General features: G+C 39.9%; 2 protein-coding genes across 4 annotated transcripts; one reads left to right on the top strand and one right to left on the bottom strand.

Annotated features, from left to right (window-relative positions):
* Positions 1 to 6,507: 6,507 nt before the first annotated feature.
* On the bottom strand, positions 6,508 to 8,049 carry LOC112194353. Its single transcript, XM_024334602.1, has one exon. The coding sequence runs from the start codon at positions 8,047 to 8,049 to the stop codon at positions 6,508 to 6,510; it is 1,542 nt and encodes a 513-aa protein (XP_024190370.1).
* Positions 8,050 to 9,339: 1,290 nt separating this feature from the next.
* On the top strand, positions 9,340 to 17,749 carry LOC112194835. Of its 3 annotated transcripts, XM_024335075.2 has the most exons (3): positions 9,340 to 9,578; positions 16,490 to 16,988; positions 17,368 to 17,749. In XM_024335075.2, exons 2-3 carry the CDS (start codon positions 16,584 to 16,586, stop codon positions 17,437 to 17,439), a joined length of 477 nt encoding a protein of 158 aa, XP_024190843.2. In that variant the 5' UTR covers positions 9,340 to 9,578; positions 16,490 to 16,583; the 3' UTR covers positions 17,440 to 17,749. The 3 variants fall into 3 exon arrangements, 1 of the variants encoding a protein (XP_024190843.2); XR_005808762.1 differs by lacking the exons at positions 16,490 to 16,988; positions 17,368 to 17,749 and adding an exon at positions 14,164 to 14,858; XR_005808761.1 differs by lacking the exons at positions 16,490 to 16,988; positions 17,368 to 17,749 and adding an exon at positions 9,975 to 10,393 and having other exon boundaries at positions 9,362 to 9,578.
* The last annotated feature ends 442 nt before the right edge of the window (positions 17,750 to 18,191 follow it).

The raw sequence follows: 18,191 nt of genomic DNA, 5'->3' as shown, positions 1-18,191 counted from the left end.
GGATTTTGGTAACGACTTAGTGAATAAGTCCGCTACATTATCCTCTAATCGGATTTGATTCACTTCAATCTTTAGAAGTGATTGTTGTTGCTGATTATAAAAGAACTTAGGCGATATATGCTTGGTGTTGTCGCCCTTGATGAAACCTAACTTCATTTGTTCAATACAAGCTGCATTATCCTCATAAATGTATGTAGGTTCATCTGTGGTAGACTTCAGACCACAACTTCTGTGAATATGTCTAATTACAGACTTTAGCCATATACATTCACGTACGGCTTCATGTAGAGCAATAATCTCTGCATGATTTGAGGAAGTAGCAACAAGGGTCTGTTTTGTAGACCTCCAAGATATCGCAGTGCTTCTCATGGTAAAGACATAACCCGTTTGAGAGCGACATTTGTGAGGGTCAAAGAGGTACCCTGCGTCAGCAAAACCCATCAAAATATCATTGTCGTTTTGATGGAGGGGAGTAGGAGGATGCCGGCCACCATGGACGGCGGCAGCGACGGCGCAGGCAACATGGCCGGCGGCCAATCTCTTGGACAGTGGCTTTTTTCCTTTTTGGGATCCGATCCCAAATTTTCGTCATTCATTGTCTCTCTGTAGGGATAGAATAGGCCCATATCAATCGTACCTCGTAGGTATCGAAAGATTGTCTTTATACCAATCCAATGGCGGCGTGTTGGCGCAGAGCTATATCGAGCTAACAAGTTCACTGCGAAGGAGATGTCCGGTCTTGTGCAATGAGCTAAGTACAATAATGCGCCTATTGCACTTAAATAGGGCATTTCGGCCTCTAATGATTCTTCGTCCTCATCCTTTGGGAGAAACGAATCTTTTTTGGGCTCAAGACTACGACCGATCATGGGAGTACTCATAGGCTTTGCTTTATCTTCAATAAAGCGCCTTAGAATTTTCTGAGTATATGCAGACTGATGGATCAAAATCCCATCACTACGGTGCTCGAGTTCTAAACCGAGACAAAACCGTGTTTTTCCAAGATTTTTCATCTCAAATTCAGATTTCAAATATGTAGCAATTTCCTTTAACTCATCTAGAGTTCCAATTAGGTTCATGTCATCGACATAAACTGTTACGATTGCAAATCCGGAACTTGTTCTTTTAATAAACATCCATGGGCATTTTTCATTATTAATATATCCCTTCCCAATCAATCAGTCACTTAGACGGTTATACCTCATTTGTCTAGATTGTTTTAATCCATATAGTGAGCGTTTTAATCTTATTGAAAACGCGCTCCGTGGTTTAGAGCCACTTGATTTGGGTAATTGAAGTCCATCTGGAACCTTCATATATATCTCTGAATCTAGATCCCCATAGAGATATGCTGTAACAACATCAATAAGCTGCATGTCAAGTTTTTCGGAAACTACCAAACTGACAAGGTAGCGGAACGTTATAACGTCCATTACGGGAGAATATGTCTCCTCGTAGTCGATTTCAGGGCGTTTGAGAAACCTTGCTCCATGAGGCGGGCTTTATATCTAACCACCTCATTTTTCTCATTACGCTTTCTAGCAAAGACCCATTTATGGCCAACAGGTTTTACATCTGGGGGTGTCTGCGTTATGGGCCCAAACACCTGTCTCTCTGTTAGGGAATCCAATTCAGCCTGGATCGCATCTTTCTATTTAGGCCAATCCGCTCTTCGTTGACATTCTTCGACAGAGCGAGTTTCGATATCATCATATTCTATAATTCCTTTTGCAACATGATATGCAAATGCATCATCAATAACCATAGAATTTCTATCCATCATCTCATGTACACTAGTATAATTCATGGAGATCTCTCTATTCTCTAGAGTTGGTTCTGACATTGGAGCATGCCCCAATGATGTCTCTTGGACATAACCATAATCCGGAATATTCTCATGAGATGGATTATTTACATCGATGATTAATGGATTATTTTGTGTCAAACTCGCTTTCTTTCTTGGGCGAGAATCCATCGATCGTATGGGCCTCACGCGCTTCCTGGCAGGAGCCGTGGGCCTAGCCACAACGTCACCATCACTGTGAGAGGGGATGTTAGCGCCATGATCAGTTGCCCTTGAGATGGCGTCATGTCCTCTAATTTTTAGGGACATCAATCCTTGCAAGCACGTTTGCAGTAGGTATGTGTGATCTCGTCACTTTAGCGATATCAGAAAACGCATCAGGCATCAATTCTGATACGTTCTGAAGATCAAGAATGCTCCGCACTTCAATTTCGGACTGTGCGGTTTGGGGATCAAGATGAGACAGAGTGGGGACAGACCACGACAATTCCTGTCGTTCCTGTTGAATATTTATGTTCTTATCCCCCCCTAACGACGGGAAGACTGTCTCATCGAAGTGACAATTAGCAAATCTAGTGGTAAAGAGATAGCCTGTTAAGGGCTCTAAGTAGCGGACAATCGTTGGAGAATCATATCCAACGTAAACGCCTAATCGTCGTTGAGGACCCATTTTGGTGCTCTGTGGTGGCGCAATAGGCACATAAACTGCACACCCAAATATGTGTAAGTGTGAGACATTAGGCTCATACCCAGTCACCATCTGGGACGCAGAAAATGGTTGAGTGGCAGTGGGCCTCAGACGAATAAGCACAGCTGCATGCAATATTGCATAGTCCTAAGCAGAGATAGGGAGATTGGTGCGCATTACCAAGGCCCTAGCGACCATTTGTAGTCGTTTAATGGCGTCTTCTGCGAGATCATTTTGGGTGTGAACATGAGGAACTAGATGTTCAACATCAATCCCAATTGACATGCAATAATCATCAAAAGTTTTTGATGTAAACTCCCCAGCATTGTCTAATCTTATAGACTTAATAGGATGATCAGGGTGGTGAGCCCTTAACTTAATAATTTGTGCTAGGAGTTTAGCAAATGCAGCGTTCCTTGTGGACAATAGCATGACATGTGACCAGCGTGTCGATGCATCAACCAACACCATAAAATATCGAAATGGTCCGCATGGTGGTTGAATAGGTCCACAAATATCACCTTGTATTCTTTGTAAGAATAGTATATTTTCTTTAGTGTCATTTGCATAGGATGGTCTCGATCCTAATTTTGCTAAAGAGCAGGCTTTGTAGAACGAATGATGGGCTTTAGAAACAACCAATGAGGATTTTGGTTGAGCCACGAAGTCACAATAGACTTGAGAAGAAAAATTTGGAGTTGAAAGAGCATTGGTGGAGTCAATGCCACCCTGAGGCTGCAAGGGGACGGCGACGCCAGACAAGGATGGCCGGTTTTGGGGGTGAACGGCGCCGTGAGGCGCAGGGGCTCTTTCGGTGTCCAAAATCCGATTTTTACTTCTTTTCGTTCTGAAAAATGGATGTCCGTGTGAAGTCTTTAATATACGGATCATCATATCACCTCCTGGATATCCCAAACAGTCGTGCCAAAGCCTATATGTGTCAGAATCTCATAAATGATCTCTCATAACATGATTGGATTCAATTATGTGAATAGTAGTTGCATACAACCCACTAGATCGACACATAAGTTTCTCTAGCTAAGACTCGTTTATGTCCGTAGTCATTAGAGGTGATGCAAAGGAACTCTTGTCCATTCTCACAATGTGTTTCCACATGAAAACCATTGGCTCTTATATCTTTGAAATAATAAAGTTCGAAAAATATGTCTACGATATGAGATAAAATAAATCGAAACTTTATTAATAATAGCCAATGATTACATCAAAGTTTCATGACCATTTATCTAATCCAAAATAAAAATCAAATTTAGACAAATCGTAGTCACTCTATCCGTTTGGTAACTCCAATCAAATATGACAAGGGAAGTAGAGAGAGATGTCGGTGGAGCAAGGCTCTCTTAAATACCACTAATCTCAATTACTTTCCTAGACATCATACTTAATTAGGTGCGCCACATGAGAAAGAGTTAATACAAAATGTCATTTATTGATTAAGGCATATTGCCATTACATAATTCTTGGAAATAATAAAGACTATTCTAGAAATAAAAATCTGCGGCATTTTGTCTTCATCGCCAGATTTAAAGTCTTTGTGAACTCGATGTCTTGATCACCATGATGCGACTACCTTCGTAGGTACATTGCAAATTCAGGTCCATTGATCAGACGTTCCATATCAGAAATAGACACCATAAAGAGGATTCTCCCTTGATTAAGGCGCATTGGCGCAATATGCATAGTCCCTAGGACTGGTGGTGTTGGAAAGTGGTGACCATAGCCAACGTTGGCTCCATGGTTTCCAACCCTACGTCCCTCAAAATCACGCCTCCTACGGTCGTGTGATTGTAGCCTTGAGCGATTACCTTCTTGAGCATTTCGATCGTATGGATCATGATGTCGATGGCGACTTTCTCTAGCCATAGTACGATGCTCTTGATGGCTATCTTGAAGCCTATCAATTTCTCTTTTCACAAGGTCATTGCCATGTCTTTCAGCAGTGGCCATAGCTTCAATAAGCTGTTGGAAATTTGTGATCCGTCTTGCATTTACATGAGTCCAGAATAAGTTAGAGGACCTCTTAGCATAGACGGGGAAGGTATTGAGGGTTTTCTCAATCAATTGGTCTTCTGTGATTGTTTTTTCCACAGAGACGCATCATTGCTCTGATGCTGAGGGCTTCATAATAAAATTGCATGACTGTGTCAAATTCAGAGAAGCGAAGATCTTTCCATTCTGCTTCTGTATTCGGAAGGATGGAGTCATGAACATTGCCATATTGTTCGCGAAGCGCTTGCAAAAGCTTTATGGCGCAATCCTCATTTATGAACTCAAACTGGAGGTCACTATCCATGTGACATTTTATGAGGGCAAGTGCCTTGGAATTATCTTTCTCAGTTTGAGGGTCTGGAGCTGTTTCAATGGAACAAAATCGAGTTTGTTCGTATTTGACATCTTGAATGGTGAAACATACAAGAACAAGTTTAGTTTCAGAGTCAATGCTTCCACGAAAACTAATATAAATAGGATTTCCAAGCTATACTACCAAGAAATCGATTTCCAAGAATAATTGGATTAGACCGAAATAATGATGTTTATATGGTCATAAATGGATGCTTACGGATGCTCTTAGTCCGAAGTCTTACGAACGCTCTTAGTTCGTTAATAGCGTGAATCCCCACGATTCCGCTTTCTCAAGAATCGAACCCACGTTATAAGAAAGGTGGGATGTAGAAGAAGGGAGTTTGCCAGTCCCTGAAGAAAAAGAAGAAGAAATTTAAATTTTGGAAAGTAGGAACTTTAATTTAAAAACTTGTTGAAATTCGGAGCAAATTCTCTTCTGAACAGCTTTCACTTCGATTGGTGTACAGGTCTCAAAATAACTCCGATAAGACTGAAATTCGGAGGTCAGATGGAAGAGATAGAGACGAACAACTTTGATGAAGAAAATATTTTGATCTGAGATTCCGAACTAGATGTTTCGGGGCTTACAAGTAGACGGACGTGCACAGGAAAGGAGAAGGATGCAGTTGGTTTGCGTTGGTGCTGCAGGTGCAGCAGACTTGCAGCGGTGCTGCAGGGGCAGCAGGGATGCGTGCGCAGGGGTGCGTAGGTGCTGCAGGGGCAGACACGCAGGTGAGGCTAGCATGGGCTACGAGCTGCGGTGATGAAGAAGATCTTTGGGTTTTTGGTTAGAACTCGTGCTGATAACGTGTTTAAGGAAAGAGAGAATTTAAGAGAGATTGATGAGAGAATTGTCATTCTATAATTGAGAATAGGAGCCCTTTATATTGGGATTACAAAGTACATGATCTAATGTTACAAGGAAAACTAATCCGAGTAGGACTAGGAATTCTAGAACATTCTCTCATATTACTCCTCCTAGTTTGATTAGGCACACTAAATCGATCTTCCTTCAACAAACTGGTACCATGCTCAAAGAGCATTTTCAATCATTGATCTTCTTTCTCAACAGATTTAATGATTAACAACAACTCAGTTCAAACTTCAAAGACAAACTGAAATTATGCACGGACAAGATATAGTTAAGTACTTTAGTTAATGCTTGATCCAAATCAACAACCATGGATAGGAAACAGTAGTTTGAGGAAGACACATAGTAAATTAACTTGATTAAGGACAGAATACATGGCAAATTTTATTCCTTGCTGGACGCAAATAATAACCTTACTAACAAGGCAAGGCTACAGCCAAAGGAAAATGAAAATTAAACAAGCACAGACACGCAAACACTGAACCACTTTTGCAGGCAAGGAACGCGATTGCATTTAGCAGATGCAACAAGCCTTTCAACCCCGCTATAATTTTATTCCTAGCTAGACGCAAATAGTAACCTTACTAACAAGGTAAGGCTACAGCCAAAGGAAAATGATCGAAAACAAGCACAGACACACAAACACTGTACCACTTTTGCAGGCAAGGAACGTGATTGTATTTAGCAGATGCAACAAGCCTTCTAAGCCTGCTATAAGTTTGCTGACAGGAGGACGAGTGGAGTCTCGTGTTTATTTGATTAATTAGTTGTTCCGAAGAATTGCTAGCCAGCAGGCACAGACGACAGAAGTCGAGAAGTATGAGGAAAAATTGGATAGGTCTTTGTTTCTTGGGTTGCTCTGGATGGCAGGGATTCCTCTCTAGCCTGGTAGTGGATGTTGAAGCTATTAACCCCTCTGTAAAGGCCATCATGCTTTTGGTAGACACTTGTCTCCCAATTATAAAGAGTGTCTTGCTGAGTGTAAGAGAAGGGAACATCACAGGAACCCCGTGTCTCTATCCTGCTAACCGTGACATGCGTCATTGGTGGCACAGTAACAGTGATCTTATCCTCGCGTGTTTCTATGTCTTCATAACTTCGTCCCCAATCGTATGATGCTGTAACCTCAAGTGAAGTAGTGATCTCACCTGCTGCTATGAACGGAATACCGGTCCTGAAAGTTGTAGACACACCAGCGGTGGTTGAGACAGTGGCATTCCATGTACTAGTCCTTATTTGAGTATATGTGAAGGTGAGCTCCATAGTCTGAGGTAGTGATGTTTTGTTTTCAAAATCTTGGCCCGTCGCTATCTCCGGATTGCCAGCGTAGATCCTCGAGTCCAGGAGGTTGAAATTGACGTTGTAGATAAGTCTGGATCTGACAAGCTCTTCCACCACCAGGCGTGCTTCTGGGATAATGGAGGCGGCGTGGGCACTGAGTACGTTTTGCACATTGGAAGCGCTCCGTCGCATCAAGTAGTTGTTGTTGGTGCTTCTGAAAGCGACGATGATGCCTTCATTATTTTCTGCAACCTTGACGGCCGTAAAATGGGTGTCGCCCCAGCGGTGGCTCAAGGGCGAGTTGTGGGGCAAGAGAACTGAGTCGGCATGAATCCATTCAGCATCAGAATCTCGGTTACGCCTCCAGAATCCGTCGTTGACATTGCTAGCATTGCACCTAATGCGAAAGTTTCCATAATCAGTAGCGTCGTTAGAGACCTCGTGCAACACCGATGGATGCCATTTATCGACGCCGGAACTGAACTGTAGAAATGGCTGGTTGTTGATCGACATGAACCGAAGGTAATCGCCGTTATCCCCTTTAAACGCCACGTGTCTGGGCATCATGAACAGGGGTGCCAAATCGACGAAACCGAATATCATGTGAGTTGCATGTTGGGGATTTGCTGCTACTTCTGATGATACTGCAAGAACAGGATTTTGTCGATCGATGAACAGGTTGCGTCCGAGTTGCACATGCAACAACTGAATGTTGTTATTACTGTACCCAGGGATATTTGCAGGCAAGAACATGGTGCATGACCATGCTGATTCGTCCTCCACAGGTTCCTCGGCCACCGCTGCCACCACGGAATCGCCTTCTCTCCGGACGGCCAAGAACTTGTTGTTATAACTGCATCTTATATGCACTCGTCCGTTACCCGACCGTGCCTGCAACACCTCCAGCTTACTTAACGGACTCATAACGTCGTCTCCGTCTGCTATGAGCAAGCCATGTGCCTCCACATCTTCATGTACGTACTGCAATAACTTGTTGCCGAATGGACGGAGTGTCATGGATACTGGTAAAGTTACTAGCGCCATTTTCAATCTCTAGGTTGCTTGGTAGCTAGTATTTTTGATTTATTGATCTGATGGTTTGCTCAGCTAGCTCCAAACTGCTTGCTATATATACACACGCATACCAAGCACGAACCTTATCCCAAAAAAAAAACACGTGCATAAACCTTATATCTGGACCACCGAGGCACCGACCACGCGCTGCCCATTTCCTATCCATACACAACAAAAATATGTCAAACATGCATATATTAAAGTAGCTGGCTATGAACGTAAATGCAGAGACGTCTCGATCGATCGGTCTTGTCATTAATCAGTGAACTGGCCAGAATTGTTGTTTTGCTCGATCTGGCACAAATTTGATTTGGACAATCGATATATATTTGGACACTGAGCTCATTCAACTCTATAAAAAATAGGGCACGTGGTACACGTACTCGATCCTTCCTTCATCTCAAGATTTGATCATTGGAATTGTATTTCTACAAGTTCCATCATTCAATAAAATTTCCATTTGATGTCATCAAAAAAAAAAAAAAAAATTTCCATTTGATGAAAAATAAGTTCACTGCGTACATGAAAACACATTAGAGATGAAAATGACTGCGATTGTGAAACCCTTAACTGCGAACGTTTTTTTTTTTTTGGGTAAAATCCTTTTCGAGTCCATTTTGCTCTACATATTGCAATATGAACATGACTGTTGGTGGTTGCACCGCCCTACCCAGGCTACAATGAAAACATGTCAAACGCTAGGCATGCGTGTATACTATTAATTTTGTTTTTTTTTATAAGATGCCTAATTGGGGTTGTGTGGTTCCTGAAAAAGTCTGCTTTTACTGTTTTACATGGAACAATATTGACAGATAAGTCGACAAACACGTGAAACTTTTCCTGTACGGTTTTTGGTTTGAACCAAAGGCCACGTTTGGCAATCAGCACAGAAATGGATAAGAATAATAATTGAATTGGATTGGAATAAGATTGGATTGGAAGCTAAAAACATTACAACCTGGTAGAGCTGGTAAATTCTCCCGAATCAAATCGTACAAACCGCATCCGAGCCGAGCCAAGTGAATTGGTAGCCGAAAACTCGGTAACTGAAGTCTTGGTACGGTACAACCGAACCGAGAGGGAGTAAATGGTACGGTATTGGTACTGATTTTTAGAGAAATACGGTACACCGTACCGTACCATATATTTGATATAATATTTATTTATTTTAAATTTTATTTATATTTATCAATCAGAGACTTCAGAGCCGTTGATTTTCAATAGTTTTATTTGATATTACATAACAACCGTTAGATTAAACTTAAACTTTACATATCCCAAAGGGATCAGAATTCAGAATCCCTCAGTCTCTTTCTTTGTCGAACCGAGCCCAGCCCTCTGAGGCTCTGACCCTCTCTCAAACTATCCTTCGAGGAGTTCGAGCGCATCGCGGCATCCCTGAGCCCAAACCTGGACGGCGTCTCCTTCAATCAAACCATTCGATTTCATTTCACATCACATCAAATCCATTCGATTCATTCCCAGATTTCCTATTGCTGGTGAGTACGACCTGCATTTTATAGGCGAGCTGCTGTTTGCTTATTTTGCTTTGCTTCCAATTTCAATGCTTTTGTTTGTTTTGTGTGATTCGTAGATCTGGGTCTGTTGGGTTTTTGGAGAATTTGTTGTTCTGGGTTTGATTCTGGTGCATGCATGTTGGGTTTTTGTTGTTGAACTGTGTGCTATCTGATTTGATGTTAATTCAATTTGGTTGATAAGAAGAAACGGGGAGAAGGGGGACAAAGAATGAGGTTTTGAGGTTGATGTGTTGAAAAGGTTGAGTTCGATGTTTTGATTGTTGTTTTTTTAAAAGTGGTTTTGGACTTTGGTATCAGATGAAAAAATTGAAGCTTTGTGTGGTAGAGGATGATCTTGTTGACTTTTAAGTTTTTCAGGTACAAAGCAGGTTTGGGCTTTTTAAAATTTCAGTTGGGTCGTAGCCGAATTATGGCTCAATTATAAACTCGGTTGGAGGCCCAACCAACCGATACCGAGATCTTGGTATACCGACTTCTGTGGTCGGTAATGGGAGAAGATTTTATGTACCAAATTAGTCTGGTATGGTAGGCGGTTTTGGGCCTGCAGCTCCGGTACCGAACCGAACCCACCCCTACAACCTGGCCTATTAGACGATGCCCAACTTACAAGATGATGAGCTACTGCATTGCTTTCTCTATAAATATGTTTAAAGTAAGACGTCGGCAACTTAGAAAGAAGAGATAAATGTCACCATACACTGATCTTAGTTGAACATCAGGACCTTGTACATTTGATAACGCCTTTGACTAATTATAAGCAGTGGTGGATCCATAAACTTTTTTCAGGTTGGGTAAAAAAAAATTACTCAAACAAATGAAAGAAACAAACGTTTTCTTTTCTGATATATTTTCATCATAAGCTAATCAAGTAATATAAGATATTATAATATTTATAAGTCATTAAAGGTATCGCTTATTAACTTTTTCATGAGTCATAATTGAATGTTGACATTTTTAATGGAATGTTTAGTATAGGAAAATAACATTGATTGTAGAAGATTGGGTAAACTGCTTCTCATTCCTCATATTTGCCCTTTTACTTTGGAAATTTTCTGCAATTACCTTTTGGAGCAAGAACATATACTTATAGCCTCAAATATCGAGATTGGGCAACTACCCAAGCTTGACACCCCCTAAATCCGCCCCTGATTATAAGCAATCTGCCTCCAGACAAACAAGAGTAAAACCATCACCAGCCACCAACTTACATGCTTCCAACCTAGCTAACGACTTCACATGAGCGGGTGACATAATAGAATTGACACTTAAGGCAAGACTAGCAACAAAAAATCAATTCCCACCACGTACAGCAATTCCAATACCATGAAAAATGCCCTATCAATAAGAGGATTACAATTGGAATGGATAAGTACAAGAATAAAGCTGCAAAACAGAGAAACACACAAAATAAAATAAGAAAAGCTCGACCCAAAGAAAGATGAACAGAGTGATCGGCGAAGCCAAAATTGGCTGAAAACAATAACAATTTCATGTCCATCACTAACTTCATGAAAACAAAACTAAATCAAGACCAAATTCACCCTTCAACAACCATAATAAAGTCAACGATGAGGAGGAGACCAGTGATTTTGGTCGGAGAAACAGATTTGTTGGAATTGGTTGTAGAAGTCTAGGGTTTTCCGGCAACAGCTGGATTTGATTAGGATTGGTTGTCGGAGAGAAGAAGAGGATACAGTAGTACCCCAAAATTTCGTTATTATTTTCTGAGGATTTTTCGGAATCTAATTTGTGGTTATTGGACTGTTTCGTGGCTCGTGGAAGAAGCGGATGTGTTTCGGACGAATTATAAGTTGAAGAATATGGTTTTAGGGGGTTGCAAAGATTGACTTTTTATTCGTTGGGTTTCTCTAAAAACTTCCTTCACAAAAGTCGTAGAACGCGTCGATACCAATTTGTAGACATGTGGAATGCGAAAATCAAAGTAGGTATGAAGAAGTTATGGCCATTGGAAAAAGTTTCCATTTTGATATATATGAGATTTTTCCAGAAAAAATATCAAAAATTGAAAAGTCTCCAAAAAGGGACATTTTTCTCTCTCTTCGGTCCTGACCTCGGTTTCGCCCTCTCTACTTTGCCAGCGTCATTCTTCCTCCTCCGGCCACCATAGGACGCGATTCAAAGTGGGCTTTGCTCGCCTCAATCCCCTCTAGATGTTTGTGAAATGATTGAAAAGAGATTCGAGCTGTGGACGGAGCTACATCGACTGGAAGAGGCCGCGGAGGAGCTGCAAATCACCTTGAACGGAGTCGGCGATTCCAACCACCTTTGTAGGTGTTTCTTGAGGGCTTTTGTAGCCCAGAGGACATAGAAGTTTTCTCCTAGGGTGGCTTGCAACGATTCAACTTGTGGAGATCGAATTTTAGAATTTGGGATTCTATGGTTCATCGAAATTCAAAGCTTTCAAGGTAAATTCCGGCCATATGGTTTTGATTCAGACTTTGTGCTAGTTATGATAGTTGTAATTGGAGTTGAGATGAAGAATTTTGATGTTGGAAGTTTTGTCAAATTCTGACTTGACTTTGAGCCGGCAGCACCGCCGCCACTATGGTGGTGTTTTCCGGCCACCTCAGGGATAGTTTATGTTCTTGATTTCGATCTACTTGTCGATGAGCATTTCGATATACAACACGTAATTTTTGGAGATCGTATGAGCATGTTAGGGTTTTTGTGATTTCGATAGTTCGATTATTCGATCCGTAAGGATCAGACTATCCGATCGACTTATGGTTTTGTCACATCGATCATGGAAGTATTCCGGAGACTTTGGGAGGTTTCGGATGTGGTTTCACCTCAATTGAGTTACTTTGGGATTGTGGTTCGATTTGGGGATTCGAACTTTAATTATTGGATTCGTTGACTGAATCAAGGCTGTGTTTTCCTTAGGTGCTTAACAGAGTGCGTTCTAGAAGTAGTTTAGTGGTGTGAAGACGCAACAGGAGTTTCGAGGTAAGTAATCTCACAATGTTCATTTACGAACGAAGTTACCTTTATCGTTTTGAGAGTTATTTAGTTAACTGCAAAATATAGTTGGTATTAGTAGGCATTCCTGAGTGAATGACTACGTCTATTTATATGTGTGTGTGTGTGTGTGTGGGCAGGGGGGGTGATTTGTTGATTGATGAAAACAATAATTGTGGGTGCGTTCATTTTATTGTTTTGAGTTGTGGCTTTTCGGAAAACAAATGATTGTGGAAATGTTGATTTCTATTGTTTTGAAAAGCATTGAGATTTGTGGAACATTTTGGGTCCAGTTCGACTCGCTTAATGTTTTAATCTTTGTCACAGATGGTGATCGAGATTGAGTCACAGATGGTAACTGAGATTAGGTCACAGATGGTGATCGTAATCGGTGTAACATTTAGGGTCTAGTGCGACTCGCTTAATGTTTTAATCTTTGTCACAGATGGTGATCGAGATTGAGTCATAGATGGTGACTGGGATTAGGTCGCAGATGGTGATTGTAATCGGTATATCATTTTGGGTCCAGTACAACTCTCTTAATGTTTTAATTTTTGTCACAGATGGTGATCAAGATTGAGTCACAGATGGTGACTGCGATTAGGTCACAGATGGTGATCGTAATCGGTGTAACATTTTTAAGTCCAGCGTGACTTCTTTAAAATGTTTTGATCGATTTGTGGAGATCGGGGTCTAAAGACCAGATGGGTATGTTCAGACGTCACAGATGGTGACAAAGGCATATTATCGGGAACCACACCTTTGGCCGGGCGAGTGGTTATGATCAGTTAGAGCTCTAGTCTGTCTGCCGTGATTTGTGTGATTTGTTTCTTGATTGAAACGTGATTTTGTATGGGTTTATCCCATGATTTGTTTCTTGATTGAAACGTGATTTTGTGTGGGTTTATCCCGTGATTTGTTTCTTGATTGAAACGTGATTTTTTGTGAGTTTATCTCGTGATTTTGTGTGAGTTTATCTCGTGATTTGTGTGAGTTGTTTCCTCGATTGAAACGTGTGAGTTTATCTCGTGATTTGTGTGAGTTGTTTCCTCGATTGAAACGTGTGAGTTTATCTCGTGATTTGTGTGAGTTTATCTCATGATTTTGTGCAGGTTTTATCCCATGATTTTGTGTGAGTTGTTTTGAGTTACTCATACGAGCTTGCAAAAGCTTACCGGGTTTGTTGCGTGACAACTCGGTGCACCATTCAAACAGTGTAGGGGTTAGTCCTACAGGTTAGGATAATCGTGGCTAAAGCTGAGGTAGCGCCTTTGCAGCTTTACGTTAGGAAGCCATTTTTGTGACTTTACCGTTGATAAGGACTTCCACTTATAGTAAACTCTGAGGAGCATTTACTTATTATTTTGTGGTGACAATTTAATTCGTAACTCGTGTAAAATATAACTCTGCAGAGCGGGTATATATTGACTTTGTGGGTTCAGGGTATCAGTATGTACTTGGTTTAAAAGGAAAAAGTTTTCCAGGTATTTTATATTGATGGTTGAATCATCACTCATGTATAATTATAGGATTATTTATATCGATTTTTATTTATGTTAAAAATCAGGGGCGTGACAGATACAAGGCTGGTGGTTGTTTTCTAGTTGAAGAAGGATGGTGGTCTTTGGTCAAGATACAAGGATGGTCGTTGTTATAATTATGTACTGCTATGCATATCCCACCGCTCTAACAGGAGTTGATATCCTACCCTGACAAGATTTATATTTTCAATCTTAGAGAAATCTGAACCACCAAACACCAGCTTGGATATTTTACTAGTGTCCAAAATGTGTAGCCTAAAGCCAAAATGTTAACCACAACATATAACAATGATCCGATCAGCAAAGAAGGCTCATCCTTTAAAAACGCTCCAGGAGGACCAATACTGTGATCCACAACCGCAAAAAACATACCAAAATCCAACCATATTTCCTAGCAAACCAAGCCATCAGAGAGTCATAAACGAACCACATCAAACACAACATTAACTCGAGAATACCATTTCCATGATCAACCACCACTAGAGCGTCGTCACACCAGAACTACAGTACGTCTGATACTCATGTAACTAATTTTTCCTACATTTTTGTAGCTTTATTATTGGATTTTTGTCAAGTTCTTGAGTAACTTAGTCCATTTCTACTTGCATTGTTGTTTTACATTCAGAGAGCAAAGGCAAGCAAAAGAGTGAGAAAATATAGAAATGAGCGAACTTAATTCTGAAGCTGTTGCGCAATTAATCAAACTCTGCAAATTAAATTGTATTTATTTAGAAATAACAAGATAATGAGCTATACATACTTGGAAACTTACAAATGTATATTTTCTCTAGAAATTTACAGATCTCCATTTTGATTTTCCCAATGATAGTTTTAGTAGAGAAAGTTCCTCATGCATCAATATCTTTGTAAAAGTTCATGTAATGAGGTTCAAATGTGCAAAGAAAATTCAGAAAGCATAATAGACATCTTGAAAGCCTGCAATCTATTATTTGGGAATTTTTTTAAATTATTGCCTTGAAAAAAAAATGATCCCTTGACATGACTCTTTCTAAGAGCATCTTTAGCAATGCTAACTATTTTTTAGTTAAATTTTAGCTAATGTAGCTAAAAAGTCATTTTAGCTAGCCACTTTAGAATTACATCTGCATCAATGCTCTCTATTTTAGCTAGTTTTGAATTTATATTATTTTTTAAATGAATATTAAATAATTTAAATGTATTGATAAATTACATAAAAAAACTTAAAATGAATGTTTTAAATTATAGAGAGCCTCATCCCGCTCTCTATATTTAGGAGCGAGATAGTTAAAAGTTATAATAGAGAGCCACTACTCCTGTTGCTAAAATAGATAAAAAGCTAAACATGCTCTCTAAAATAGCTAAGGAGCCACAATAGAGAGTCTGCTAAAGATGCTCTAAGCTACCTAGCCTTGCCTTCATATTGCTGAGCCAACAAATGTAAGAACCCTATAAGGAAAGTGCTTTGATCCATTAAAATAACGACGAAAGAGCAATATATTAGCTTTGAAAGGGTAGCAAGTTATCTTCATTTGAAAAACCTTCGACGATAATGGTGCAAAAATGTCACTCTTATCAATCATTGGATTTGGACTATACGTCTGCCGGCCGAAGCAACATTTCTGAAGTGCCTGAAACGGTGAAGAATCTTACTCCTTTTAAACATAGCCTTGGAATTTGCAAGAGAACATGTAATATGCCAATGATGCCTAAAATTGGCTTCAAAAATAGGAGGTCCGGGTGCGGATATTTCAAGAAATAGTTGAAACCCAAACACTTAAAACTCAAATCAGCAAAGAGATTGTATGAGACAGATAGGAGCAAACAAATTAAAGCAATGGAAAGAGTGGAAGAGAAGCTCAACTTTCACCACTTTAGCCATGAACATTCACTAGAGCAAACCAATTCACCTCTCAAGCAAAACAATACATGTGCAGGCTGCAAGCTGATGATACTCCGCAATAAGGACTACTACAGCTGCAGAAAATGCCCATTTTTCCTACACCAAATTTGCTACAATATGCCTCGAAAAACTCGGCACCCGGCACATCCAAACCACTATTTGAATCTCCATGCTTCACCTTCAAGCAAAGGAGCTATAAATTGCAAGGCTTGTGGAAAGCATGTTGCCGGCTTTTACTATCATTGCGCGGAATGTGGCCTCTACTACCATAGTTTGTGCTCCATCCTGCCTTTCTCTATTGCAACTTCATCACACCCTCACGCGTTGAAATTGTCATTTTTGCCCCCCTGCGATTTGTGCTGCGATATCTGCAGCGAGCCTGCTTATGATGGATGGATCTATAGGTGTCACATATGTGAGTTTGATGCTCATCTTTCTTGTGGCATTTCTGATCAAAAACTTCTTGACAGTTCTCAAAGTTACAATATTGAAGGCAAGGAGCTATTGCAGTTGGTAAGGCATGGATTTGTAAGAAGTGGATCACATCAGATTACAGAAGCAAACATGCCCGATACCATCGCTCTGAACCCAAGACCACAATTTTTGTATCGAGATTCATCAGCTCCTGTCTCTGAAGACACGACTCTGACTCCGAGTAATCAATTTAGTGATGCATATTTTTCCATAGATTTGGCCAAGTCCTATTCTAATTCACCCTATGCTCAGAAAAACGAAGGGAGGAAAGAAAGTGGTCATCAAGGTCCAAATGGTACCGCTGATTTAGTCCAAGGAACATTTCAGTCCAGCAAGGTCAGCAATAAAGTAGGACCAGAAAACAAATTGAATGAAGCATTCTTGACTCGAAGTGACACACTTACCAGGAAGGAATTAGGCCCAGAGAAGAAGAGAAAACCAATTGAAACCATGGGGAGGTCAAACATCAGAAATCAGAGTACTAAATCGGATACAGTAAGTTAATTTAAATACCAATTAAACTTTGTATGATATCTCAATTTATTCTTATCTCGGTCCATGAATCTCCCTATTAAATGAACTAATATGTTGGACTTCTTTGTAGGGTTTATTTCTTATTTCGAAATAACTAGGGAAGATTATTTGTTTCATCATTTTTTGGCCATCAAGATATTGGGTTCTAAGTCATTATATTTTTATTAGTTGCTCAAAACCTTATTACTTGGTTTCTGCTGGCTTTGTGAGTGTCTAAGCCTGCTAGCTAATTAATTAAAAGTTGCACAGAAAATCCTTATAATTGCCTGGCCGATAGTAATTTCCCGAACTGCAAATTCTTGTGCTCTGTTTGTTGATGTTTTCTTTTCCATGTTTGCAGCAAGAGTCAAGCGGTTCATTTTTCCAGATGCTCTGTGGGTGCTGCAATCCGGGATATGAAAGAAATATCTGACTGTATCAGCTGCCACATAAAGTGAAATACAGTCATTCAAGTGATCCCAAGAAGGTGGTTCAACTAACTTTATTCCTGACAAAACAATCTTTGAAGAGGGAAGCAGATGGAAAGTTCAGTTTAATGCAGTAGTGTTCTTTCTGCGATCGAATTAATTCAGTCGAGGCAATATATCATAATTCCAGTATGCAAGTATAATCACAAGAACATCAAAAGCTCCTAAGGGGGGCTATACATGATCAATTGATTGTGTCACCCATGAATTGAAATCAATGTCGATCTGTGTATTTTGTTGAGTGTGTAAACTATTAAATCTACAAATAAATCAGAAATTATTCCAGCAGCACCGGTTAACCCATTATGCGGCTATATTTTATTAATACTAGCATTGGCCTACACACAAGGAAAATTTTTATTTTTATTTTTTATGAGGGTGTGGGGAGGTAGTTAAAAATAGTGGGAGTTTTCAACCCACGTTTACACTGTCCGCTACATTAAAAAAAAAATTTTGTTTATATTTTTTGTTACGTTAATTAACTTTATTATCCTTATTAATTATTTCTGATTTAATGTATTTTAATATACAAAGGATAAATTAATTAAAAAAAAATCAGTTATGGAGAGCAAACTCTCTTCTCTTAATAATAGTATAGATAATACTAGCAGGGCCTACCCACTATTTGTGTGGGGAGAAGTTAAAGATAGTGAAAAAATTTCTCGTACAACCACCACATTTTCTGCTTAAAATTTTT

The sequence above is a fragment of the Rosa chinensis genome, chromosome 3, assembly GCF_002994745.2.
Source record: "Rosa chinensis cultivar Old Blush chromosome 3, RchiOBHm-V2, whole genome shotgun sequence".
Lineage (NCBI taxonomy): Eukaryota > Viridiplantae > Streptophyta > Magnoliopsida > Rosales > Rosaceae > Rosa > Rosa chinensis.
This window is presented reverse-complemented; position numbering and strand designations above follow the sequence as displayed.